Source organism: Camelus ferus, chromosome 32, assembly GCF_009834535.1.
Source record: "Camelus ferus isolate YT-003-E chromosome 32, BCGSAC_Cfer_1.0, whole genome shotgun sequence".
Lineage (NCBI taxonomy): Eukaryota > Metazoa > Chordata > Mammalia > Artiodactyla > Camelidae > Camelus > Camelus ferus.
In genome coordinates this window covers 15,595,816-15,623,034 of record NC_045727.1, presented here as the reverse complement: position 1 = coordinate 15,623,034, position 27,219 = coordinate 15,595,816, and the positions used below count along the sequence as shown (strand labels likewise).

Here is a 27,219-nt window from a genome sequence, read left to right as displayed (position 1 = left end):
TCGGGGATCAGCACCGAGCATGAGAACGGCTCCTGGGAAGCAGATGGAGTGGGTGGCTGGTGCTGGTTGGCAGTCAGAGTTTGGGGTGATATGAGGAATGGGGCCACAGGTGAGAGGCCCTTTTGCTCAGGGCCTGAAGATTAGGCCATTGAAGAACCACAGCCCCAGTCTGGTATGTCCCTACATGCATCCCATAGAAGACATAGCCCTCCAGATGCTCCTTTAGCACACGGCCTCCAAAGGTACCACCATTCTTCCATTTAAAACACAAGGCTTGTCTTTGCCTCAAGGCTCTGACAAGTCCTGCAACCAAGAACCTTACTGAATCGGTTCCAGCTTACCACAGCAAGGCAGGTTCCAGCTCCCCGTGCAGGAGGTAGTGGAACTATCACCACTGCTTAGGGGCCTTTCCAGACTTTGCCTACAGTGGTGCTCCCCACCTCTACCCATCACGCCCTGCTTTGTCGCTCTGGGTTTTTCTCCTTCATAGCAACTGTCACTAGGTGAACTTAGCTTGCTTGTTCATTTGTTGACTGGTTTCATGCCTTCTCTTTTAGAAGGTAAGTCCCATATGGGCAGGGACATTGTCTTAACTGCATGATTCCTGGGCATTTAAAAATTATTGGTCGCATGCAGAAATGGAAAGGAGGGAGGGTGGAAGAAAGACGGGAGGAAGGAGGAAGTGGAAAATGGAAGACAGGCTAGAAAGATGGATGGAAGGGAGGGAGGGAGGGAGGGAGGGAGATGAGAAGAACTGATGGTTTATAAACTCAGTTGGTTCCAGAATTTTTTTTTCTGCCACACACCTATTTATTACCTAAGAACTGTTACTTGGGACAGAAAAGCGAACTCACTGGCGATGGAGGGCTGAGACCCTGTTACAGAGGGAAGGGACTGGCAGTCATAGCCCCAGAGATCTTACTGGTTGACTTTAAAATTTTTTCCAGCTTCTTACCTTCCCTCAGACAGCGGCAACCCGATTGCACACACACACTGGGCACCACCTGGCACCATGGCACCACTTAGCTGCCACAGCCTGGCCCGGAGTCTGCTGTTAGCACCTCGAACCCACCCGGGCGGTTGCTCAGCCCTTCTGCCTCCTCCTCTGGGAGCCGCAGGTCCTCGGAGCATCAGCAGAACAGCCGGGCGGAAGAGGCTGCAAAGCCCGCGGCCACGCCGCTTTGGAGGAGAGCTAGATCTGAACGGGAACATATGGAAACGAGAGGTGTGGGAGTCTGTCTTTTGTAAATTGCATCAAACCCTTCCCTTTGCCTTGAGAGCGCTACATTTTTCAAAGCAACACGGTGCCAGGCTGCAGCTTGCCTTTCCCGTTCACCTGCCTTCAGAGCGCCCGCAAAATAATGATCGTCCCCCCACCTCCCCTCCAGCCTGCAAAAGGCAAGGAAAACAAGCAGCCGCCTTCTTCCTAAGCGTTTAACGTGTCTTGACGCCTTCTCTTCCCCCGAAGAAGGAACTGGCATTTCTTTTTTTAGTCCACTTTTTGCAAGAGGTGTTTGCAGCGTGCAGATCAAACCCCTTTATTCCCAGTTTCTTGTAGGCTCCTGTGTTCTGGAACTTCAGAATGCCACCTGGGGAAGGCGAGGCTGGGTCTTACGGAAAACAAGTCGAGGCACTGGCTGGCAGATGGCAGGCTTTCCATTCATTCATTCGTTCATTCATTCATTGGGTTCCTACTATGCGCCTAACACTGTGCGCTGGGCACCAGGAACGCAGATGTAAGTTGCAATGAACCCAGCTTCGAGGGGACCACACTGCAACCTGAGGGTGTGGAACCCGCTTGATATTTTCGCAGGAAAGCTGGCTGGAAAGCTCAGTTAGCACATGCTCGCCCGAAGAATGGTTTCAATGCCTGTAGGGAAAAATTGGAGGAGGAGGTGGGAGTGGGTAGCAAGGAGACAGAAGCACCGGGCCCGTGTGATTCAGGCCTCACCCGGAGCTGGCCAGCAGGCACAAATATTCCCATTTTACAGCACTTGACGATGGGAAAACTGAGGCCTGGAGAGAGGAAGAGGCAGGACCAAACTCATGCATCAGGAAGGTGGGCACGGGCCCTTCCATGGGTCAGTAAATGGCCAGGACCACAAAGATTACACTACACTCACAGCAGGGTGGGAGGGGATGTGAATGGGGTCCCCAGTGTCATCTCATTTTACTCGTAAGGACTGTAGTGATACAGTCCCACCAGGAGGATGGAGGAGGTTTTCTCATTGTCCCCCTGTTTCGCACATGAGGCATTCTAGGCTCAGAGAGGCTGTGGGTTTACTTAAGGTCACATAGCAGTAAGAAAACCTACCCCTGGATTGATTTCAGTGCCCCTCCAACCTAAAGTTCTCTCTCTCTCTCTCTTGCACTCATACACACACACATACACACACACACACACACTCTCACCTTGGCTTCATCTCACCCGTAGCAGCCTGAGGACACTGGGCGCCCCAAGTGTGGCTTTTCCCGACAACGCCAGCACTCAATTATTGGAAAGTGCCTCCCCTAACCGCTTCTGGATCCATTTGAGAAAAATAAATAAAGCTAGGGCCCGACTCTCGGGTGATGAGATGACAGGGGCGGATGGAAAGGAAGGTCAGCTGGCTTTGCGGGGACTAGTGAGAAAAGACAATGCTCCCCAGTGGCTGGTGGGGCTCAGGCAACACCCCACCCGAGCCTGGGGGAAGCGGTGGTGATTGAACCTGCATAGGAACCTAGCCCGCCCCACTCCTTCCTGTCCGTCTGAGCCCATCACTCTCTCCTTACAGCAGCCGTGCCCCAAGTTCAGACAAGATGAAGACAACAGGAGTGGAGGAAAAGATGCATATTTTCAAGTCACATGGAGCCCCCCATGCCCTCCTTGCCACGTCCCCAGCTGGGAAAAATTAGTTTTCAGAAAAGGTAGGCTCTGCGTTAGGTCAGGTCAGCTAAGGACTTCACCGATGTAAGTCTCTCTCGAAAAACCCAGATAATTCACCCCGTCTTGGGTTGTCCCCGGCTGTCATCTTCCTTCCCCGACTCCTCCTCCACCTGAGGGAAAGTTATTCTCGTTTTAAGTGGAGATTATTATCCTTCATACAAAAATATCGCCTCCCAGTTTGGAGTAAGCAGATAATGAAACCCACTCTGGTCATTTCACGCTGATGAGAAGAGAAACAGCTACATGACTGACTGACAGTTGCCACAAGGGAACAGAACCCTCCAGAATCCCTCCTGGGCAGGCCGGGGGTGGGGCTGAGGCTGGAAGGAGTGGGGTGGGGCGGAGGCCTGGTGGCCCTGTCACCCCTGCCCGCAATCTGTGGGGTCTTCACCACCTCATCAGACATTCGAGCTGACAACTGTGTGAAATTGAAATTGTGGAGTTGATTAAATGATGTATTTAAGGCTTCATAAAAGGAGGAAGTGGGGTGGGTAAGGGGAGAGGGGAGGGGAAGAGTGGGAGAGCTGCAGAAGAGAGAGAGGAGGAGGAGGGAGGAGAGAGAGGAGCGGAGAGGGAGAAAGAGAAGGAGACAGAGGGAGAGGAGGGGAGAGAGGCAGGGCAGGAAGCCGAGGGCTGGCGGAGGAGCCAGAGTTGGGGGGGGTTCGGATGTGCTCCCTCCGTCCCCCCTGCCTCTCGCCCCTGTAATGTGGGGAGGGTTTATCTCACCAGGAGCAGCAGGCTCAGTCACTGATCTAATCAAATTATTCAGCATTAAAAAACTGCCAAGACATTCCAGTACTTTAGCTTCCAGAGCCCCAGCTGGGATCAAATGCTAATCAACATCGAAGTGATATTTATTCCCACTGTCAGGCTGCTGCGTGTTTGTTTTCCGAGGGCTGCATACTAAGCGGAGGAGCGAGATGGATCGGCCAGTGGCCAGGGGATGAGGGGCCGGGGATGGTCAGGAGGAGTGCAGGCAGGTGGGCAGGAGAGGGAGGGGTCCAGGAAAGACACCCGCAGGATGGGGGGAAGAGGCCTCTAAGAGGCTCCTCCTGGATACAGGCTAACAAGTCCGGAATCCTTCTCCGGCTGCCTTTCACCTACCCATCCCCACTCAGCAAGTTAGCTGCCTGTTTGGACTCAGAGAGACCTACCTTGAAATTCAGGCTCTGTGACCTCTGGCAAGTAGCTAACCCTCTCTGAGCTTCTGGTCCCTCCTCTGTCACATGGGGCCCTACAGCCTACCCCACCATCATGCCATGGATTCAATGAGAGGGAGGTGATAAAAGAAGTGGGACTTGAGCATAGCAGGTGGATGCAGTGCTGAGCCTTGGCTGTGTGATTTTGCCCAAGTTTCTTAACCTCTCTGTGCCTCGGTTGCCTCCTTTATAAAATGAGGATGATAACAATAGGACCAATCCCATGAGGGTTACCTATTTGGACATTTAAGGAAGTCATTACAGGGCAAGCATACAGGGAGCCCTCGATGGATGTTAAAAATAATTATTAGCTCTTAATGTTATTGCAAGGGTTGGATGAAATAATGCGTGGAAACTTTAGTTGGGGGGGACTGGAATAGATGAGATCTGATGATGAAGATGATGACGATCGGGATGGAAAGAATGAGTGTCTAAGGCTGTCACTGTTTCAAGGAGGCTCGGCTCTGACCTTTCTCCGGGACCCCTCCCCGAATCCCCATCAGCAGGACCTCTCAGGCCCACTCAGAGAGGGACAGACACCCCAGGATGCTCTAAGGCCTCGGGACTCCTTCTCCGTAGGGGCAGCAGAAGACAAGCCGAGAGGACGAGCCCAGGTTCGCCCCTGAAACTTGGCGTCCTGCTCCTGGGATCCTGCCCGCCCCTTGCCCACTCCCTGAAGGTCACAGTGCTGAGGGGAAGACTAATTGATTTCCTTTGTTTTTCGGGGTTTCATTTTTTAAATTACACCCTTCCCTCCTCTCTAATAAATACTCAACAATTAAAGCTTTTTTTCCCAAAGTGTGATTTCAACATTTCAATGTCCCTCCCCTCCTGTCACCTTCGCAGCCATAAACAGATTCGTAAAAACTGCTTTTGACGCCCCAGCTGCCATTAGCCACTTAAAATCCTGTAATTATCATCCTATCATGGGCCTGTTAACGAGCAGTAAAAATAAGGCCATTGAATATGGTAATTTATTCGTAAATTAGCCTAATGAGAATAGGTTTCAGACACTGTTTACTTGCGGGCTGCCTACGCCTGGCCGAGGCAGCAGCGACAGGAGTGACGTGCCTGGGAGGGCGGCCTGGCGTGGGCAGCGAGCCCACCGGGTGGCAGCGCCACCCCCCCCCCGCGGCTCTGCACCCACACCTTTGACTCCCGTTCCCTTTATAAAGGCAGTGCCTGGCTCCTGGGGGCCGCAGGACAAGCGATAGCCCTGCCTGCCCCACCGCCAGGCTCCAGATAGGAAGACTTGGCCTTTGCATGAACGCCAGGGCCTGTGGTCAGTGTGGACCGATGCTGGGAAACACTTAAGGCGTGGACGACCTTGGGCACATCATTGCATTGCCCTCAGTTTCCTCATCTGTAAAAATCAGATTTATGTGTCAACAAATGGAGCTATTTTAAAGATGAACTGGGACATGTATAAATGCTTAGAACAGTGCCTGGCATATGGTAGGTGCTTTATACATATTATTACGGTCATTATAATTATTAGCGTGTTAGCAAATAAAATCCAGAACAGACTGACTTGCCCTTAGAACGCACCCCTCCTGTGGGGGATTGAATCTCAGCAAAAGCCACTTCAGCACAGAACCACAGACTGTGACCTTATTCAAAAGTAGGGTTTGTAGGTGTAATAAAGACGAGGCCGTCCTAGATTACGGTGACCCCTACACCCATGGCTGGTGCACTTTTAAGAAGAGGAGAAAACTCACAAAGCACAGAGAAGAGGACAAGGCCACTGGAGGGAGAGGCTGGAGAGATGCGGTCACAAGCCAAGGGGTGTCTGGGGCCACCGGAAGCCAAAAGAGGCAGGAAGGCTCCTCCCCTAGAGGAGGCGTACGAGTCAGGAATGAGGCCAAGACTTTGACTTGAACACCTGGGAGGATGGAGGTGCTGTCTCCTGAGATTTGACTTTGGCTGAAATTTGGGTCGAGGAAGAGCCTCGGGTCTGATCTGGGCTCCGCTATATCATAAGCCCCGCCTCCAACATCCAGTCCAGCTCCCTGAGGGCGGAAACTCTGTCCACTCGGCTTAGCATAGCATATTTTGTGCATAATTAACATTCATTGAGCAACTATTCAACCGTGGGCCTGTGTGGGATATTTACAGAGATTCTTCACCATGTTCCAGGGACCTCAGTGGCCTCGGCCAGTCTGGCTAAGACCCAGCCTGCCCTCCAGGGCTCCGGGATGATGGGTGTGACAGGCAGACAGAAGAAAGGACTACTCCCTTCTGTCAGGTGAGTCTGTGGATCTTGGAGTCCCCAGGGGGCCCCCACTGGGGCTGGGGTCTCAGGGCAGTCTTATCGAGGAAGTGGGCTTCAATCACGTCTTGATTGCTCAGAAAGCATTAGCCAGAAAAGGAACAGGTTGGGGCCAGGTCCTCAAGTGTACACAGGGCCAGCAGGTCGGTTCATGTGTCCCAGCCTCAGCTTCCTCACCTGCAAACTGGGTACAGTGATCTGCACCTCCTAAAGCCTGGTGGAGAGGCATTGATGTAGAACACATTGAGTGTTCTACGCTTGGTGCTACGTTGTGTACGACCAACAGAAGCTACCCCTGCCACGCTCTTATAATTATTGTCATTCTTAGTGATCTGGTTCCTGACCTCCACCTGGCCACCTGTCTCTCCTCCCACCCTCATCCCTCTCCAGACTCCTTTGCACCCCCTCAACTCTCCAACTGGAGCCGGGCTTGAGGCAGACCCCAGGCTCCACCCCTCAAGGAGGACAGGGTTGTTCCCATACTCTACATGAGGAAACTGAGGCACGGAGAGGTCCAGGGGCTTGTCCACAGTTGCCCAGTCCTGCTGGCCACTCCACTTGAGCCAGCCCAGTGCACTACTGCCTCCTCAGTCTGGTTCGATGCTGCCCAGTTTTGACGTCCACTCCAAGTCTTTCCAGTGCCCAAGTCAGTGACATCTGAACCCTGCCCCACACCCAAGCCAACCTTCCAGGAGTCCTAAGGCTCCTGTGGCTGAGCTCCAAGCTCTGCCCTCAAGCTGGAGCTCATCCAGATGGGGCATGGATGGAACATTCTAGTCCCAGCTCTGCTTCTGGCCACTGCTGTGTGACCTCAGGCAAGCCCCTTGCCTTCTCTGGTTCTGTTTCCATTAGTAGAGGGGATGAACATAAATGGTGAATCGTACAGTTCTTACAAAGATTAAATGAAAAGAGCTGATACCCAACAGGGATTTATCAACCACTTCCAGTGACTTTCTTGGTGCATTAAGGATGGCAAGAAGCTAGCTGCTCTACAAATTAAATAATTAAACATGTATTTTTTGAGCACTTGTTGGGTGCTAGAACATAGCCTCTGCCTTGAGGTAGGGAGATGGACACAACCTGATTCTGATCATTTCTGGGTAAATGTTAAATTTTACCTATGAAAAGAGATCAGGTGACAGGAACACTGTGTCATGAGAAGGGACTTGATGTAACTGGGGATCAGAAAATGCCTACTCAAGGAGGTGACACTGGAATTAAGACCTAAAGGAGGATGAAGAGGCCAGGGGATATGGGGCAGAAAGAATGCTCCAGGCAGCAGGTTGGACATATGCAAAGGCCCTGGGGCAGGGGGAGCACAATCAAAGGCCAGTGTGGCTGGATCCCAGACATAAAGGGGGAGCTGGGGTGGGGCAAGGTGGGAGCAGTGGGCAGGGACTGGGCCACACAGGAGCCCATAGTCCTTGGGGAGTGGTTGGGTCTTCTTCTCAACAGTGATGGGGAGTTTAATTTGGAGGGAGCACAGCCTGAGCAAATGAATGTAAGGAAAGGGCTGGAGGGGGATATGCATGGAAGCAAAAAGGTGACCGAGGAGGCAGTTTCATTCATAGCCCAGAAGGAATAAATAAAAGGATGGAGGAAGCAAGGGATGCCAAGTATAGATGTGCAGGTTGTTGACTGCACAAGGGCCTTGCACAGCCACAGGCCTTGGGGCAGGGCTAGGTCCACTTGAAGAAGAGGTTCCTTTTTCCAGAAGTGCTGTATGGGCTACGTCTGACACGAAAGGAAACAGCCCATGTTCCAGTCCCCCTAGTCCTGAACTCTATGCAGTACCCAGTTATACAGATAAGTTGTGCCCATCGGTTCTGGACTCTGAGATGGTCTCCCCTCTCTCCACCCTGTGGACCCCCGGCACCTAGTTCCAACCCCACCTGAGGAAGCTGACCCAGCCCAGCTTACAAGGAAGGAAGCTCCCTTTTAGAATCTCCTCTGAACCAACCTTTTGGATAACCCAGAGCTTTGCCCCCAGAGCATCCCAGGTTTCAAAGAGGATAAGGATGCTGGTCCTAAGAGCCATCATTTCCTCCCTCTCCCTACCCCTCCTCTCTGTGCAACTCATTCTCTCTCTCGCTCCTTCCTCTCTTTTTTCTCCTCTTCCCCCCACCCCCTCCTTTCCCTTTCCCTGACCCCCTGACTTGCCTGGCCCAGGCCCAGATTCCCACCCACCCCTCACTGTCCCGGGGTAGGTGCCAGGTGCCTGCAAATCCGTCTCCTCAAGGACACATCGTGGCAGTCCTGACCCTTTCATTTTCCCAAAAGAGGTCAATGAGGCTCAGAGAGGCACAGTGACTTATCTGAGGTCACAAAGCCCAGAGGGGGCAGAACCATGGCTCAGACTGGAGTCTGTCGCCTGGTCCAGGGTTTCCCTCTCAAGGCGGCTGTCAGGAAGAACTGCCCATTCAAACGCCACCCCTGGCAGCACGTCCTAGAGCAATCGGTTCCCTCCAGCCATGCAAAGAGAGGGTGTCCCCATCTTGGCTTCTATTTGCCCCTCGGGGTGCATGCTTTAGCTCAGGTCTGTTCACACTGCAGCTGAGAAAACGTCCCCATGAGGCTGGAGCCAGGGCAGTCGGAACCCGGATTGGTTCTCTTCTCGTAACCAGAGGAGACACATGGCTTTGCCTTCCAAATCCATAGCTTAAGCCGCCATATATGCAGGTCCTTGTAAAAGTTTGGACTTACGGGCAACATTTTTAAAAAATCACGCAGCCTCTGCCCAATGGGGGCCCAATGACGCCCCATCATGGCCCTGTCGCCTCGACTTCTGCTGGGGACCTGGGCCATTTTTCTTCCACCCCCTGACAGAGGCTGCGAGTTTTCAGGGGCAATGGTGATGAGGTTTCCAACTGACTTTTGACCAGACGGATTTCCAACTGCATTTGAAAAGGAAAATATCCTTCCAATGTACCAAATAATGAAAAATGACTGAGCGAGTTTATAACTGTTGATTTAGCCACCAAGTGCCCCCACCCCCAGCCCTGACTCCGGTTCTCGGGAGGTTTTCATCGAGCATTAATTCACTCTTTCTCAGCGCACAAAGAAATAGGCCCTTCCGAATCCATTCTGCAGTGCATTAGCTTCAAGGCCTGTTGGAAATGGTTTAGCATCTGCTCTTAATAGACACCGCAGCAAGCGGGGCGGGCGAAGGCTGGGACGGGGACTCACAGCGTTAGGGAACAAATATCAGATCTTGGGCAAGCGGCAGAGAGGCTGTTGCCTAGAATGGCCGCAGGACATAGCAGGGGGGCTGGATTTGGGGGACCCCATGGGACACAGAAGTGGAGGCCCCCAGGTGAGCCAAGCCATACGGGAACCCCTCAAACAACCCACTGGGCCCCCAAAGAAAGAAGGTTTTCCTACTGTGCCGCACCTTCAAAGGATACAGAGAGCTTTCAAAAACTGCCGTGCCCCCGATCAATTGCAGGGAACTTTGTTAGAAATGCAGGCTCCTGGGCCCCACCCAAGGCCCGCTGCATCACACAGCTCTGGTGTGGGCCCAGCAATCCGTCGGCTCTCCAAGAGATTCCATGTTCGTACGTATTTGGGGGCCACTAATCTGGTCCTTCTCAGGGTTGGGAAATGTGTATTCATTCTCTTGGTCTTTCAATCACTCATTCATTCATTCATTCACTCGCTCATGTATTCACCACGCAGAGTGTCCCTCCAAGGAGCCTGACACCGTGCCAGGTGTTAGGCATCCAGTGATAAGTCAGATGTGGATTTTGCACCCAAGTTGCTTGCAGTCACCTTATGGAGTTTCCCAATATTAGAGGCGAAGGGGAAGGTTATTAAAGTTAAAGAAAGATTTGACCTGAGCCTTCTAAGAATAGCCTGCTTCCCTCTTTCCTCTGCCTGTGTGCATCCAGTTTGAGTAGCTAGCATCCCTACTAAGCAATCCACATGTGCATTCTCTTATCGACCCAACACTCATTCCACAATGTTTCCTTGAACATCTACAGGATACTACGCTCCATGCTAGAGGCTAGAGGTCCAGAGAGGCCCAAGTCTCCCAAATTATAAACTCCAGAAGAGGGGAGGCCCAGAGCAGACCATTCTTGTTGGAAGCTCACTTGGTGACAAGTGGCAGCATGGTTCTTCCCAGCCTGGCCAGACCCAGGTACCAGCCAGTTTCCTTCCTCACTCACAGAGGAAGAAAAATGCATCAGTCAAGACAATGGACTCTGTCTCGAGCAGCCTGGGTTTGCATCTGGCTCTTAGACCTATTCGCTGGTTGACCTTGAGTAAGTTTCCTTATTTCTGCATGCCTCAGTTTCTTGGTCTGTAAAATGGGGATAAAAATAGTATATCTTGCCTCGTTGGTTACAAGAATTAAATAAGAATCAGCAAAGTACTTAGAACAAGGCCTGGCACACAAGAACTATTAAATCTTGGTTAGCTAAGTCACAAACACTGCTTTGAAAAACTTGCTCGAAAATAAACTCCATTTCAAAACCAGATTGCTTGGTCCATGATTGCCACTGGGAATTCAATTTGTAAAGGGGATAACTTGGGTAGCCATGTGTTGAATTTGCTTAAAGTGAAGGAGGCATGCTGCTGGCTTCTGACAGTGACGGGAAGGGAACTTTGCCGGGAAGCGTGGCACAATTATTGTGAAACACTCATCTCAGAAGGATCTAGAAGTCCTTTGAACTCCCTAATTTTGCATCCATGCTAGTCTGTCTTTTTTTCCTTCCTTTGCCCCCAAACTTCTCCCAGCCCTGAGAGATGTGGTGCTGTTTTAACTGAGAGTTAGTAAGGGACAACATCTCCTGCTTTCTTAACATCTCAGACTAGAAAATATTAAAAACTTTTATGAATCCACAAGCCACCCTTGCTCTGAAAAATGGCTTCCCCATACATTTCCTTCCACTTCCTGTACATTTCCCCCCACTTCCTGTTCCACAGGAAGTGTTGAAACAGGAAGTGGTCACCTCCCATCTTCTGGGCATCTTAGCCAAGGTGCCCTGACTGTAAACACCCACCTCAGTAGAGTCCGGGGCAGGGGCTGCCCGTCACTGACCCACACCCAGGACCACCTATGAGCGTCACAGCCCAGGAGCTGATCTCAAGGTTTCACAGTTATTACAAGTGTCAACAGGACAGAAGTAAAGGCAGAAGCTGTGCTGAGATTCTGCACAAAAAGGAGCATTCTGCTTCCCAGCATTTCTTGCCAAGGATGATCTCAGATTCATCTGTTCCCATTCCCAGCAAGCAAAGGCCTTGATTTTAATAAGGGTGTGGCTCCATTTCCCCTTCTCCTGTTCCTGAAGTTGGGCTGGATGGGGACTCTGATGGTCAGAACTGGAGCAAACCCAGAGAAAAGCGTCCTCATGTTGGCAGCTGGTGATGTCTGCTACCTACAAGGGTTTTGGCGTCTCTCCTTACAACTCTGCTTTTGCACAATTAGCTCTCTTCTGAGAGCCTCTGCCTGCCCCCATCTCCATGGACTCATTTATTTATTTATTTTTTAATGTTGAACATTTATTCTGGGAAAGCAGAGTTGGATGAGACACAGCTCTGTCTCATGGAGCTCACAGCTGGAACACAGAATGGGGGCAAGTGAACAAGTAAGCAGGCAGTTAAACCCAGTGGTAGAAAGCATGGCACTGGAGGAAGGGGTGCACTGACGTATGGGAAGAGGCACTAGGGAGGGTTCCATGGGCAAAGGGCTCCAGTCTGAGGGAGGTTTGGGTACAGTCTCTATCAGAATCTGCCTGCATCCCCCAGACCTTGTCAATTCAGTGCGCTCAGCTACAGGTATCTTATAGTCTTAGGGATTGTTCTAGAGATCCACAAGTTAGGCTACAAGTGCTAGGGAACTCACCAGCCCCAACACAGAGCAGCCCTCGCCCAGTGTGACCCTTGGGAGATGGTATATCAATACCCCAGCTCCCTCACTCCTCAAGTGGGATGACACTGAAAGTTATGTTTTATGGTGTTTTCTAGAATTTCTCTGCAGGATTAAGCTTCAGTCACCCTCTGCGATAACTGGCCTTTATTACCTGCCTCTCGTCTCCACTCCCCTATGGGAGCATCCTGGGTTCCCCTCCCCAAAATACTACTTGCCCTTGAATCCTTATCTCCAAGTTGGCTTCTGGGGAAATTCAAACTAAGTTATGAGGAGGAGAGCAGTGTGGTCAGGTCCGGGTTTCTGAGAAGGGCTGCTCTTTCTATCCACGTGGCTGAGAGGAGTCTCAGAGTTGGACTTTCATGTCTCAGAGTCGTCAGGTGAGACAAGACAGCCGTTATGATCTGCCCGAACACTAGGATGCAGCCCCACCTTCCAGACCTGGAAAAGCTAAGAATGTTCCTCTGTGTATACCAGGCAGCAGTCCTCTCCTCCCTTAAGCCTCACAACCCCCACAAGGTAATTTCTGCAGATGGAAAGCCGGAGGTCTGGGGTAGGGACTGGGCATGTGACCTGCCTATGCTCACTCTGCCGGCATGGGGTAGAGGCAAGACTGGGGCCAGAAAGACCCAGCTCCTAGGCAGCTGGACTGGCATATTTTGAGGAGGGAACTGAAGCCTACAGAGGTGGGTGATCTACTCAAAGAGACTCCAGGCCTCAAGACTACCCAGAGCCTGTCAGCACTGAGCGCCTGTTCCATCACACAGTCATGCCAAGGGGCCACTGGACATCCTTGTCTGCTCTGTTCTCCCTTAAGCGTCCTTCACACGGCCTGGTCTCCAGTATGTCTCAGAATTTGAAATGAAGAACTGACAGTTAACCAAAAGGAAGAAGGAAGAGGGGAAGGAAGGAAGGAAAGAGCAAGGGAGACAAACCTCAGAAGGGCCGAGCCCCAGGGAGGTGACTCAGAATGTGAAGGAGCTGATTTCTACCCCTGATTCCCGTTCCTGAGAGCTCTGCATCCAGCAGCAGCCTTCTAGATGTCTCAGTGCCTCGGGTTTTCTCACTCGTCCAGTGGCAGTCTGCTTAATCCTTTCTCAAACAGCAGTAGCAGCGACACGGGTGACCACGGCAGCCCTTCTGTCAGCTTGCTCCATGCCTGGCCCTGTCCTGGGTGCTCTGTGATCTTGGCTCACTGGAGTCTCAAGAGGAGAGAGCACTGATTGTATCTCCTTTTACAGACAGGGAAACTGAGGCACGAGTGTGGTCAAGTCACTTTTGCAGGGTTGCAGGGCTACAGGGCTAGGGAGCAGCAGTGCTGGAACGTGAGCACAGGGTTGGGGTTTGTGGCCCCGAGGCCACCCCACCTGTGTTCTCCCACCAGGCAGCCCACCGATGGGGCCACACTGGCAGCCGGATGGAGGACGCTTGCCCGAGAGCCTGGCACAGTGCTGAGCACACAGTAGGTGCTCAGTACACACTTGCTCCTTGCCTGGCCTGCTTGCTTCAGTCCCCTAAGAGCCAGCCTTCTGAATCCACAGCCCCCTCCGCTCCCCCTCCCCAGGGCATCTCTTAACTTAACCACCGCCTTGCCCTCTCCCGTTAGGATGGCCACTCCCAACAGGAGTTCTGGGCCTGCACCTTGGCCAACCAGTGGGCACCCGGCACCCCATTATCATTCCACTGCCTTCCAAGGGAAATTATAAGCACTTTGTGTCAACCCCCATCCGCTCTGGCAGCCGCGCCGAGGGAAAGTGATTGAGGTCAGGGGAGGCAGACAGCCTACCCATCACGCCCGCCGTGGCCATTCCTCACGCGGTGACATGCAATCTCCCGCCGAGGGTCACCTCTGGGGAAGCGATTCCTTCAAGCCCAGAACAAGTGCCAAATTGCAGCTTTGCCGAATAATCACGTGGAACACACTGAAAATAGCCACCTCCGTAATAAATGGTTAACCAAAGCAGCCCCTTCCTTCAGCATACCCAGGAACGCAGTTACCGTAAATACGTTAACTTATTCGTGCTGCAGCACATGGCCCAGGAGCTCGCGCAGAGAGCAAAGAGCAAATCCCAGCCAGCCCGTGGGAGGATTTCGTCAGCCAGGACAAGGAAGAGGTGAGCAAAGGCTCCCAGGACAGATGAACCCGCCACTAGTCCTGCAGACTCCTCCCGGGGAGATGTGGCTACAGGGGGACTTGACGATCTGCATTGCACGTCACACAGTGTCCCACGGAATCTGTGAATTAAGACAGGATCTCAGAGAGAGGCGTCTGTGTGTCTTCCTGCTTGCAGGGAAATCAGTGGTGTGGCGACTCCAAACTCCACTGCAGGAGAGTGTCTGGGGAGTGAGGGAGGAAAGGAGAGAAAAAAGAGAAAGACAGAGGATGGGGGGAGGGAAGAGTGATGGGGAGAGGCAGAAATATGAATGAGATACAGACTAAAAAAATGAAAATAGTAATTTGAAGACTGAAAGAATGACGCAGAGAAAACGGTACAGAAAGAAAACATTCTGAAGGAGACAGGAGGAGGGGAGGATGGAGGGAGAGAGAGATGGAGATGGACAGCCTGCCTCTGGAAGGCTGGGTTTTGTTTGCACCGAGAAGAAAAATCGTTCTTTGTTATCAAAAGCCCTGAATGACACCAGCAGACCTCCGAACCCCCTCTCCAGCACACCAGCACCCAGACTAGCACGAACACGCACACACACTCACGCACACACATGGACAGACAGCCCACGCTCAGTCCCCTCCCCCTCCCCCTCTCCCCAGCCCTGAACTCAATTCAGTCCCAGAACAGGGAGAGCAGTAAGTGGTCCTCACCAAAGGAAACAGGCCAAAACCAGACTGGGGGTGGGCGTGGGGGAGGGGAGGGAGGAGGAGGCAGCCCAGGCCAGGGGCCCAGAGAGGACAGAAATGCAGCTGGAATGAGAAAGAATCCTGGTGCCTGCGGAAGGGCTGTAGCCCCCCACCCACCCCAGGCCCCGGAGTCCACCTCCCCTTCATCCCAGCATCAGGGTCCAATCTTAATGAGCCACGGTCCGCAGCTACCTAGAGACCATAGGACACCAGCTTCAAGAAGGGAGGCAGCCCTGCAAAACGCGGCTGGTTCTGGGCCTGGAGCTGAGCTGCCGGCTCCCTCGGAGGCCCAGCCTCTCCCTTCTGAAGGGAGTGGGCAGCTTCCGGCCAACCTTTTGCCTCGCTCCCTCTCGCTGCCCCTGCCACCTCCCCCTAATTTGCCAAAATTAACAGATTTATGGCAGCGCGTTGGTTTGGACCAACTTTTCGTATGTACTTTGCGAGAGAAAAACACTTTCCTCTTCCCCGACTTACTGTTTGCCCATTAATACGCTCCACATTTGCTGGTGCTTAATGACTGTTCAGATTTTCTCTGTTCAGAGAAAATGTTGTTGTTGTGATTAAGGGTGCCAGGGTTCTCGCGAGTACAAACACACCAAAACCATAAAAAGGGCAATTAATTCTTAAAAAAAAAAAAAACTCAAGAGAGTGGGAGAGAATGGATGCTCTGTTTACAGAAAAGCAAGAAAGAAAACATATTTCTCAGAGATGTCCTTACAGGACAGTAGTGTTGCCTGCAAACCACTGGGGAGATGCTAGCCTGCAGAAATTTGGTTATTGAAAGGCCGTGTGTCGACCACTTACGTTAAGGTGGATTCTGGGTTGGTCACAGGGGAGTCCAGAGTGTGGGTGAGGTGGATGTTCTAGCTGGGACATGAATTCCTTCTCTGCATAAGTCACCAACTGCCTCTGAACCTCAGTTTACTCATCTGCAAAATAGGAGACTGAACTTCCCCCAGGATGGCAGTGATAATTCAAGAAGAAAATGTCTGTCAAGGGCTTTGTTTGGAGCCTGGCACATCGGCATACGAGAATGGTCTAGTTCCTCACTCACTTGTGTGTCAGTGGACTGCCTCCTCTGGGTCAGGCTGCGGACTGGGTTCTGAGGGTACAGAGATAAGGAGGATGTCCACATCCCTGCCTGGGTTGAGGTGATGATCGAAGAGTGGGAATCAGAAACTATAGAGCTGAGGCGTGTCCTATAGTGACAAATGTTTATAGTGACAACAGAGTAAGAGGATAAAAGATGTCCTGGGCATATATCCAGAGGGAACTCTAATTCAAAAAGATACGTGCACCTCAATGTTCATAGCAGCACTACATACAATAGCCAAGACATGGAAGCAGCCTAAATGTCCATTGACTGATGACTGCATAAAGAAGTTGTGGTATATTTATGCAATGGAATACTACTCAGCCATAAAAAATAATAAAATCATGCCATTTGCAGCAACATGAATGGAGCTGGAGATCATCATGCTAAGTGAAGTAAGCCAGAAAGAGAAAGAAAAATCCACACAATATCATTCATAAATGGAATCTAAAACAAAGAAAAAAGAAAAAAAAAGTTAAAAAATTGAGGGAGGGTATAGCTCAGTGGTAGAGTGCTTGCCTAGCATGCACAAGGTCTTGGGTTTGATCCCCAGTCCCTCCATTAAAAAAAAATAAATAAGTAAACCTAATTACCTCCCACCCCCCCCAGATTTTTTTAATTAAAAAATAAGAAATAAAAGGAAAAGGAAAAAGGAGACGCTAATGAACTTATCTACAAAACAGAAACAGACTCGTAGACCTAAGTAAACAAACTTATGGTTACTAGAGGGGATAAGAAATGGGAAGAGATAAACTGGGAGTCTGAGAGCTGCAAATAATAACTACTGTATATAAAACAGATATAAAACAAGTTTCTTCTGTATAGCATAGGGAACTATATTCAACATCTTGTAGTAACCTATAATGAAAAAGAATATAAAAATGAAAATATATATATGACTGAAACATTATGCTGTACACTAGAAATTGACAAATTATAAACTGACTATACTACAATAAAAATAAATGTCAAAAAAAAAGATGTCCTGATGGGCTGTGTTGGATGGTGGTGGGGACAGCAGGTGACTTGAGCAGAGATTGAGTCGGGTGAAGAGTGGATTTTGTTGGTATCTTTCTCAACCCCTCTCATCTTTGCTAAAAGACATGTTTAACAAGCTCTCGAAAGGGCAGAGGAGAGCATGAGTAACTGGGACATATTTTGAGAGCTGTGAAAACAAAGGTCAGGACACACTCAGTGAATGTTTTCTCCCCTCCTCCCCAAAATATTTTGAGCACCTACTATGTGCCAAGTGCTGTGCTCAGTAGTGGGGATACAGCCATGAGGATACCAGACGTGGTTCCTACCTCCCGGCACTTAGAGTCTAGCAGGGCTGGGGTTCACACCATTAACTAACACAGACACAGCCAGGATTTCATCACAAACTCCGGCAGGTGCCGCGAGGAAGAAGCAGTGAGCTCTGGGACCTGCAGCCTGGAGTGACAGTGGAGCTGAACATGGGAAAATAAGTAGGAGGTTGGGAGGTGATGCGAGGGTGAGAGCAGGGAGAGCATCCCTGATGGAAGGAGCAGCATGTGCGTGGGCCAGGCCAGTGCGGAAGTGAATCACACGGGCTCGCGGTCAGACAGACCCACGTTCAAATCCCTGCCCCACCACCTCCCAGCTGTGTGACCTTGGGCAGGTAACCTAGGCTCTCTGAGCCTCAACGTCCTCACCCGTGAAGTGGCCTCACTGAGGCTCCACCTGCTGTTGGGAGGACCTGAGCAAGGGGAGTGTTGAGCAGAGTGAAGTCCTGAACGAAGGTTGATTTCTTGCAGAATGATCAGATCTGGGGATGGGATGGGCTCTGGGCAGTGGTCAAGGTTCCCAGCATCTAGCTCTCTCCTCCTGACTCCAGGGACATCCCATGGTCCTTTCCTTTCTCCAGCCTGGACTTTCTCCTGAAGTCCAGCCTTGCACGCCCAGCTGCCTCCTTCTCACCTCCACTTTGATATTGAAATGACACCAAACTTAACATGATCAAAGCCGACCCTAATAGCTATTTAAATATAAATGGAGACAAAATTTTTAAAGATGATTAATTTAAAACCTATATTTGTATTTATAACATTTTTAAAAAGAATGTCTTGGCTAGTTTTTGTCACCTGCAAAGCCCATTAACAATTCCTGGGAAATAAAAGTAGAATCTGGGTAATTCTAAAAACAGCTGGCTCTGATTCCCCCAACCCGTCCCACCACACAGTGTCCCCATGTCAGTGAAGGACAGTGCCGACCTTCTTCTGTCCCCATTTCAGGGAATAATCTTGGACTCATTCTGGAAGCCTCTCTGCAGCTCATGCTCCACATATGGCTAATGCTGTTGGCTCCAACTCCCTAACTGTTCCAGGGTCCGAACACGACTCACCACCGCCACAGCTGCTACCCAAGCCCAGGCCACCGTCACCTCTTGGCAGGGTTATTGCAGCAACCTCCAGATAACTTCATGCTTTCTGCATGACCCCCCCACAGTCTCCACTGCAGACCCCACAGTGCATCCCAGCTCCCTTAGAGGAAAAGCCGACATCCTCACCATTCCGCCCGCCACAGCCTCACTGGCATGGTGGCCGCAGGGACTTTGCACTAGTTGGAATGCTTCTCTCCATCATGGCCACTCCCTCACCAATTCCAGGTCTCTCTGGGCTGTCACCTCAGGGAGGGTAACAAAATTGAAATACTCCCCAGCCCCAATTCCTGCTTTATGTTTCTCCCTGGCACCTGGCTCCTTCTTTCCTTCTATATCTGCTATCTTTTCATTCACGCATGATCTCTTTTCCTCTCTGCACTGGAAGGCTTGAGGTTTGTTCAGGAGGAGGGGTACTGAGTAACTATTTGTTGAGTGGATGATGCCTGTGACTCAAGCAATGATTAATTCACTGGCCCTTTTGATTTTAGAAAGACGCCAAGGGGCCCTTCTAGTGAGACCCAGAGCAACCCATCCACAAGGGGTCTGACTTGCCCTGAGCCTGACCGAGATATCTAGAGGCTGACCAGGCAGAAAGAGGCAGTGAAAAATCATGCTTCAGGCAGAACTCACTTGAATCCCAGCTCTGCCATTTGCTGGCTGTGTGACCTTGGGGACTCCCTCCAGTACCTAACAGGATTCTCACCCCCCCAAAATTTGAGCATGTCATGGGTTGAACGTGCCCCACCGCCAAGAGGTATGCTGAAGTCCCAACCCCTGGGAATGTGACCTTATTTGGAAATAAGGTCTTGGCGGATATAATTAACTAAAACAAAATCATACTGGCTTAGGGTGCACCCTAAACCCAATGACTGTTACCGCTGTGAGAAGAGCGAAATTTGGTCGCACACAGACACGGAGAGGGGGCAGCACTGGGAATGAGAGGCAGCAATGGGAGGGAGGCCGCCACAAACCACGGGACACCTGAGGCCACCAGAAACTGGAGGAGGCAAGGAAGAGCTCTCCGCCGGTAACTGCAGAGGGAGTATGGCCCTCCAGGCACCTTGATGTTGGACTTCTAGCCTGCAGAACCTTGAGAAAATACATTTCTGTTGTTTGAAGCCACCCAGTTTGTGGGATTTTGCTACAACAGCCTCAAGACATTAACACAGAAGGGTAACTCCTGCCGGCAAAAGTCTGCACGGTGTGCAGGAGGCTCCCAAGGGCCAGGGTCATAATAGTCCCTCCCTGAATGTCCAGCAGCCCCTCTGATATGCCAAAAGTCAGCTCTGATGAAAGGAAGGGCGTAGATGAGGAAGATGCCTCAGTAACCGGCCGACGCTGCTGTCTGGCTAGAGTCTGCCTTGTCCCCAAGATCTGGGCACACAAGGGGACCCACAGAGCCTGGCAGTCAGCCCCTCTCGCCTGCGGAGAGGCCAGAAGTCTCCACAAGTAGCAACCACTGTGAGCTCTCAAATCCCCACCAAAATCTCTGTTCTGGGCCCCGGGAGCCACTCCTTCTCCCTGACATCCCTGCGGAAACACAGCCAAATTCTCCATCGGATGGATTCTTCTAAATAAATCCAGTCCATCCACCCACCCAGCCACCCCAACCGCATCCCGCCTCCAGCTGCCCCCCCGTCCACTGACATTAGGACCCCAGAGCTAATTGCCGCGGCTTCATCTAAAAGGAAACCACAAACACGCTCTCACCCACGTTTTACGACTTTATAACTCACCAAATAAACCTGATTCCTATAACCATAAAACAAAGCAGAAACGAGTTGGACAAGTACCAGCGAGGAGAAGCAGGCGGGGGCGGGGGGGTGGTGTGGAAATTGCCGGAGGGGGCTCTCAGCCGCCCAGTCGCGGTTCCCCGTGTGGATTTCGGCACCGCAGTCTTGCAGAAACTTAATATTCCAATCAGCACCCAAGCAAGGCATTAGGAGCCAAGGAGTGCATGAGTGCCCCCATAGCTGGGGGAATATTACTCACCAGGTCATGGTCGGCTGCATAAAATACAACCCTCATATATCATTATAACTGCCAGCCAACGACAGTTATAATTGAGACGGCAATAACTAGGAGAGAGTTCTTTAATTTAACATCCAATTATTACAAGTTATCACTTCTTAATAAATGTAATATAACAGACAATCAATGTTGCATGCGACGGCCCAGACTGCAATGGGATGGGAAATTTATATCCCGGGGAAAAAAATATACTCTATGTAGCGTGTGTGCTTGTGCGTGCGTGCGTGTGCATGTGTGTGTGTGTGTGTGTGTGTGTGTGTGTGTGTGTGTGTGTGTGTGTGTGTGTTTCGGCTTTCTGAAGTCTGCAGCGGCTATGATAAGTGTTGCAAGACTCCAGCTATAAATAGTTGAGCTTGCCTCAATAGCTGACATCGCCTCATTTGCATATGTACAATAGCTCCGGGCCAAGGCAGAGGAAAGAATAGGGAAAGGAAAAAAGATTTCTTCTCTCTGGTTCGGGCTCTGAGGGTGGCAAGCAGAGGTAATGCACCGCCCCCCCCCCCCACCGCAGCCCAGAGGGCGCCAAGGCCCAGCAGGGTGGCTGGCGAAATTGTCCTAAACTTAACTTGGCAGGGCAATATGTTTTTTTAAATTAAAAAAAAATGTTTGATGGGTGACAAGTACACAGAAAAGTGAATGGCTCGTGAGCCTGCAGCTTGGTGGCTTTCTAGAAAGGGGACACACCCGAGGATTAGCACCTGGGTAAACGAATAGGAATGACCCGCTGCCCCTTCCCCTGGAAGCTCCCTCGTACTCCCCTGCCAACGTCCCCCTCTCCTGGCACGGCCAAGATCACCACTGTCCCGATTTCCACCTCCATAGATTATTTTTGCTCAGTTTTGAACTTTTAAGTAAACAGAGTCGTACAGTGCATTCTCTTGTGTCTGGCTTCTTTCGTTCAGTGTTATTTTGTGAGTTTCATCCCTGCCGTTCTGTAGCTGGTGGACGTGTGGACAGTTTCCAGTTTGGGGCTTTTACAGATCCTGCTGCTGCAGACATTCCTGTGCAGATCTTTGGTGAACATGCGTAGATGATTCTCCGGGGTGTGTACCTGGGAGGAGGAGCTCGTCTCTAGGGCAGGTGCTTGTTCACTTTTAGTAGCTGCTCCCAGTAGCTCTCCACAGTGGCTGTCCCGCTCTGCATTCCCAGCAGCAGTCTAGGAGCATTCCAGGTGCTCCACATCCTCGCCAGCACGTTGACAGTATCTCTCTTACTGGTTTTCATCGTTCAGGTGGGTGTGTAGTGGGATCTTGGTGTCTCTTGGTTTGCATTTTCCTAGTGACTGGTGAGGTTGCTTACCTTTATACATGTTTGTTGGCCATTTGTACGTCTTCTGTGGGGAAGGGCTCATTCTAACATTTTGTCCACCTTCTGTTGGGCTGTCTGTCCCTTTTTTACTCTGGATACTTGTCTTTGCCTGTTGGAGGGGTTACAGATCTTCTCTCGCTCTTCTCTGCCTCCTGCCTTTCACTCTCTTATTGTCTTTTGGTAAAGAGATGTTTTCAAATTTCAAATCAGCCTAATTTGCAAATATTTTCTTTTACTGTTAGTGGTTTTCTGCACAGTACAGAATTTTGATCATCTTTAAAAGAGGGGAATCTGCTCGACATAGGTTTTAGTTAAGTTTCCATGAGAACAAGTTGGTTGGGCACTTTTGTGGGGCTTTTTTGCCCACCTGTTTAGCCACACTTCTCAACTTGATGGACATGGATTCAGTAGGTAAAGATTAGAGCAAATTCTTCATTCACTTTTCATCCATCCATCCATTTTTTCATTTACTGAGACATGTGCCAGGCACCGTGCTTCTACGAACTTGAGTTACACAGATGAATGTGACAGACACAGTCCATGACCTCAAGAAATATGAAATTCCTAGAAGGAAACATAGGGTAAAATTCTTAGTGACCTTGAGTTTGGTAGGTTTCTAAAATCAGATATGAAAAGAACAAAAATACATGAACTATGAAAGAAAAAAAAATCAATATATTGGACTTCATCAAAATTAAATAATTTTGCTTTACAAAAGACACTGTTAATAAAGACCCCAAAAAAAGTTTTCCAGTGATCTCTTTCCTTATTCATCCATTCAGTACATATTTACTGAGCACACACTCTGTGGCAGGAATCATGGCAGGCCCTGGGGAACCACAGTGTCTTCAAGGAGCTCACATCTGGAAAGAGAATGGCCAGGTCAACATATTATGGGACATCGTGTGACAAGGGCTGTGGTGGAAGTAAGTGCAGAGGTTGTGGGGGTGATGAGGATGACGCCTGGAAGGCTGTCCCTCTACCATGGTGGGGCGGACACAACAGGAGCCATCATGTCCATTTCACAGATGAGGAAGTAGAGGCTTAGCAATGGTGCGTTCATGCTCCCAGGAGAGTCACAGGTGGGCTGGGGTCTGAAGCCCCATCCATGGGCATCTCAGTCCTGTGAACCCACCCATGCCCCAGGCCTAGTGTAGACCCACCTAGAGAGTCATAGCAAGAGTTCTCCAAGCAAAGACAATTCATGGAAATCTTTTCATACAGACTGTATTATCAGCTTGGGCTGCCATAACCAAATACCACAGACTGGGTGGTTTAAACGGCAGAAATTTATTTTCTAGAGGCCAAAAGTCCAAGTTCCAATTCTGTTTCTGGCGGGAGCTCTCTTCCTGGCTTGCAGACGGCCACCTTCTCACTGTGTCCTCGCGTGGCCTTCCTTCTGTGAGTGCTCGGAGGGAGAGGTCTCCAGTGTCTCTTCTTCTTATGAGGACACCAGTCCTATCGGATCAGGGCCCCACCCTTATGATCTCACTTGACCTTAATTACCTCCCCAAAGGTCCCATCTCCAAATACAGTCACATTGGAGGGGAGTTATGGCTTCAACCTGTGAATCTGGGGAGAGACAAAATTCAGTCCTTAAGGCAGAGAGAATGAAAAAGGAATGAAAGAGAGGAGGAAAGAAAGAGAGACCACAGCAGCAAATGAAGAAAATAAGAGAGGAAGCCACAGATGATGATGGAAAAGAGGAAGGGTGGGCCAGCCTGGAGTGAGGGCTTGGATAATGCCTGGAACACATCATCGCTTGCTGGGGACACACACAGACACCAGAAATTGCTTTTCTGGGACCTCCAGAACAGCTAGGAGTTGTTTCGTGTTGGCAAAAGGTGGAGTTTCCGCACACAAAAAATATCTGTATCTGAGACTCATAAAAAAAGACCATTCGTTATCATGAATTTTAAACGAACAAAAATCTGATTGCCGTGGTTGGAATGCCCTTCAGAGTCATACCAAATAATCTCCATTTTGCAATTAGAAAAATGGAAGCCCAGAGAGGGGAAGACACCTTCCTCAGGTCACACAGACCACTGTGATTCAGGTTTTCTCCCTGCACCTGCAGCATTTCTTCCCGGGGGTCAGAGGCGGCAGAGACAGGCAGCAATGGGTGGCAGATGTGGCCGATGGGGGAACCGAGGCTCAGAGCAGGGAAAAGGCTTATCATGGAGCCACCAGCATGAGGCTTTCTATTCAGAGCAACCGTAATGCTGTTTGTCAGGGCCTTACTGGAGGCTGGGCGTCAGCTGAGGCCCATGCGTTATCTTGCCTAATCCTCAAAGGATCATTCCCTCCTTAATTCCCACATCGGAGAAGAGGAAACAGAGGCTCAGCGGGGAAATGACTTGTCTGAGGTCACCCGACACGTCCACGTGCTTCAGGGGGTGGGCTGTGCTGCCAGGCTGGACTTCAGGCAGGCGTGAGGCTCCCCGGGCTCGGGAAGGAAGCAGGGACCCCGCCTTCTCCCCCATCTCCATCCTCCCCTCCCCTCCTGGCACCCCTGGAAAGCCAGCCCTGCAAGGGGAGGGCGGACAGGGTGGGAGCGACGCCCACCCCCCAGACAGAAGGTCCCCACGCGGGGTGTCAGCTCCCGCAGCTGAGGCGCTGCAGCGGCCCCCGATCTCCCTCTGGGGGCCCAGGGGGAGGGTCGCGCCGCAGTTGCCGCTTGGGCTCAGCAGCCTGCCGGGCAGACTGAGGGGCTCCTGGCCAAGGGAGGTGTGATCTCCCCCGGCTCGGCGTCCTGGAGTGCGAACTCCAAACGCCCAATTCCCAACATTTGGCCGTGTTTTTTTTTTTTTTTTTTTTCCTCCCTTACCCCAAAGCAAATCGGGCTCCAACGTGGGCTCCTGGCGCCCACTGGGGTGCAGTTGGCGGTTGTGCGGGATGGCTGCTCACACGGTGGGGAGGGGGGGACAAGGGAGGGGAAATCTGGTGGGAGGAGGAGGAGGCGAGGGAGGCTGACTGTCCAGGTCGCCAACCTCAGGAAGGGTCATTGGTGCAGGGTGGGCGGGCGGATGGATGGACAGATGGATGGAGGCACTGACAAACAGGCAGCGAGCAGGCAGTCCCAACAGGACGGGACCAGGACCCATCGTTCCCTCTGTCACGGGGCCCCTGTGCCCTTGTCATCACACTCACCTCCCTGGACGATGAAGACCTCTGTCCCCGTCTGTCTCCTAAGGGCTGAGCCTTGCCGAGCTCTGGGCGGCTGGGGCTGAGCACAGGGTCTGACACAGACCCACAGCAGAGTCGAGGGAGAAGGGAGGGAGGGAGATGGGAGAGGAGAAGGAAGGAAGGGGGGTGAAAGGAGGGAAGTTTGGTCTCTCTATAAACATGACATCTCACACAATAAAGAACCATCTACTGTTACATCCATGCACGGATCTCACAGACTACACATTAGCAAACAGCCAGACACAAAAGAGGAGAAACTGTACCATTCCATCTGCATGAGTTTCAAGCCAGGCAAAAGCAAGCTATGCAGGAGGGGTCAGAAGAATGGTTACCTCTGGGGGTGGGGGCATTAACCTGGGGGACGGGGGGTGTTGGAAATATTCTCAGTCTTGGTCTAGCTGATGGTCCCACGAGCATCCGCATATGTAAAAGTCCATACACTGTAACGTGAAGATTGGTGTACTTTGGTATACACTTTCCTGTATGTAAATTTTACAGCTCAGTCATTTTAAAAAGTAGATAATAGGACAGAAACTAGATGGATGGATGGACAAAGGACAGACGCTCATTCAGTGGATATTTATGGACACTTGGTGGTGTGAGCGGGGCTCTGTGCTGGTTTCGGGGCCTGGAGACAAACCAGTCCCAGCCTTTTCCTCCAAAGAACTCACAGTCAGGCCGGGAGACAGGTGCACGCAGGCAGGCATCACAACAAAACAACAGGAGGCCCGCGGTTGGAAAAAAGGGAGGGGCTGGATGAGACGAGAGGGAAAATATTTGCCAAGAGCATCAGATGGGCAGAACGGGATTAAAAAAAGGGACACGGACTGAAAGCAGAAGCCTGAGCAGAAAGATATATGAAAAATAGAAGTGGATGGATGGGTGGATGGACGTACGGACGGACGGACGGGTGGATGGATGGATGGATGGGATCATGTTTTATTCTTTGAGAGTAAAAATTGCCTTACACATGGTAAATGTCGAATTAGATGTTGAATGAATAAGTAAATGAATCTGATATGTTCTGGTGCCTCTAGCTTGGCTGATAGCAAGGAAAGAAGCAAGGATCTGAAACATTTTGAGATTCTTTTAGTCTGAAGATCTACCTGCTCAGATCCAGCCTACAGAATAATCAGGGATGCAGGGAAGCCCTCAGGGCAAGGTGTTCATCATGGCTTTCTTTATAATGGCAAAGTTTAGGCAGCATCCTCCAAAAGGTAACAGTAGGGGTCTTGGATGTAGACACACAGGAATTACGTAGCTCTCCGTGTGACAGGGGGAAAGCCTTGTTAATGAGAAAATGTTTAGGATGGAAAATAAGGGCAAAATAAAATAATTAGTGTATGAAAGTAGGTATGCAATATGAAATCACCAATGTTTGTGTTTATTCTTAAAAAAAAAAAAAGGACATAGGAAAACACGTCAAGGCATTTCTTGTGGCTTTCCCTAAGTGGCAGGATAATTTTGTTTTCTGCTTTGTTACATAGCCTGCATTAACTAACCATCATGCAACGACAACAGAGAGCTTTATTTATCAAGCAAAGAAAGGCCATTTCCACTTTGCCCATTTCAAGGAAAAAGAAAAAGGGAATTTACTCTAAAAAATAAGGATGGTCTAGAAAATAAACAGGTTTCTTCTGTAGAGCATAGGGAACTATATTCAGTACCTTGCAGTAACCTATAATGAGAAAGAATATGAAAGGGAATATGCGTATATCCATGGATGGCTGAAACATTACACTGTACACCAGAAACTGACACAACATTGTGAACTGACTGTATGTCAAAAAAAAAAAAAAAAGATGGTGTCAGTGATGTGACCATGACAATCAACTCTGAAATATTTGCAACTTGAAGTTGCCCCTTTTCCGTTCTCATAAACACGTATCTTATCAAAAGTGTTGCTGGTGGCCCAGAGACATGCATATCTTTTAACTTCATCAGTCTCTCTTCAAGAAGGGCTTGGCACGCTCCCTTTACAGAGAAGACACTGAGGCACAGAAGGTGCAGGGACTTGTGCAAATAGTGTGTTGAGGGTGGAGTCAATACAGAAACCTGGATTTGCTAAAGTCTGGGTGAAAAC

At 50.5% G+C, this 27,219-nt stretch overlaps 1 protein-coding gene across 3 annotated transcripts in view; it reads left to right on the top strand.

Moving 5' to 3' along the window:
* The window catches only part of LOC116660893, a 377,599-nt gene that overhangs the window by 345,404 nt on the left and 4,976 nt on the right, over nt 1-27,219 (top strand). For 2 of the 3 annotated variants that reach the window (XR_004316534.1, XR_004316533.1), the window contains one exon: nt 6,262-6,426. Coding sequence is in view for 1 of the 3 variants with exons in the window: in XM_032471403.1 (XP_032327294.1) it covers nt 6,262-6,370 (109 nt within the window). In the remaining 2 variants the exon portion in view is untranslated. Of the gene's footprint in view, nt 1-6,261; nt 6,427-27,219 lie in introns of those variants that run through there. The other variant, XM_032471403.1, reaches the window with a different exon arrangement.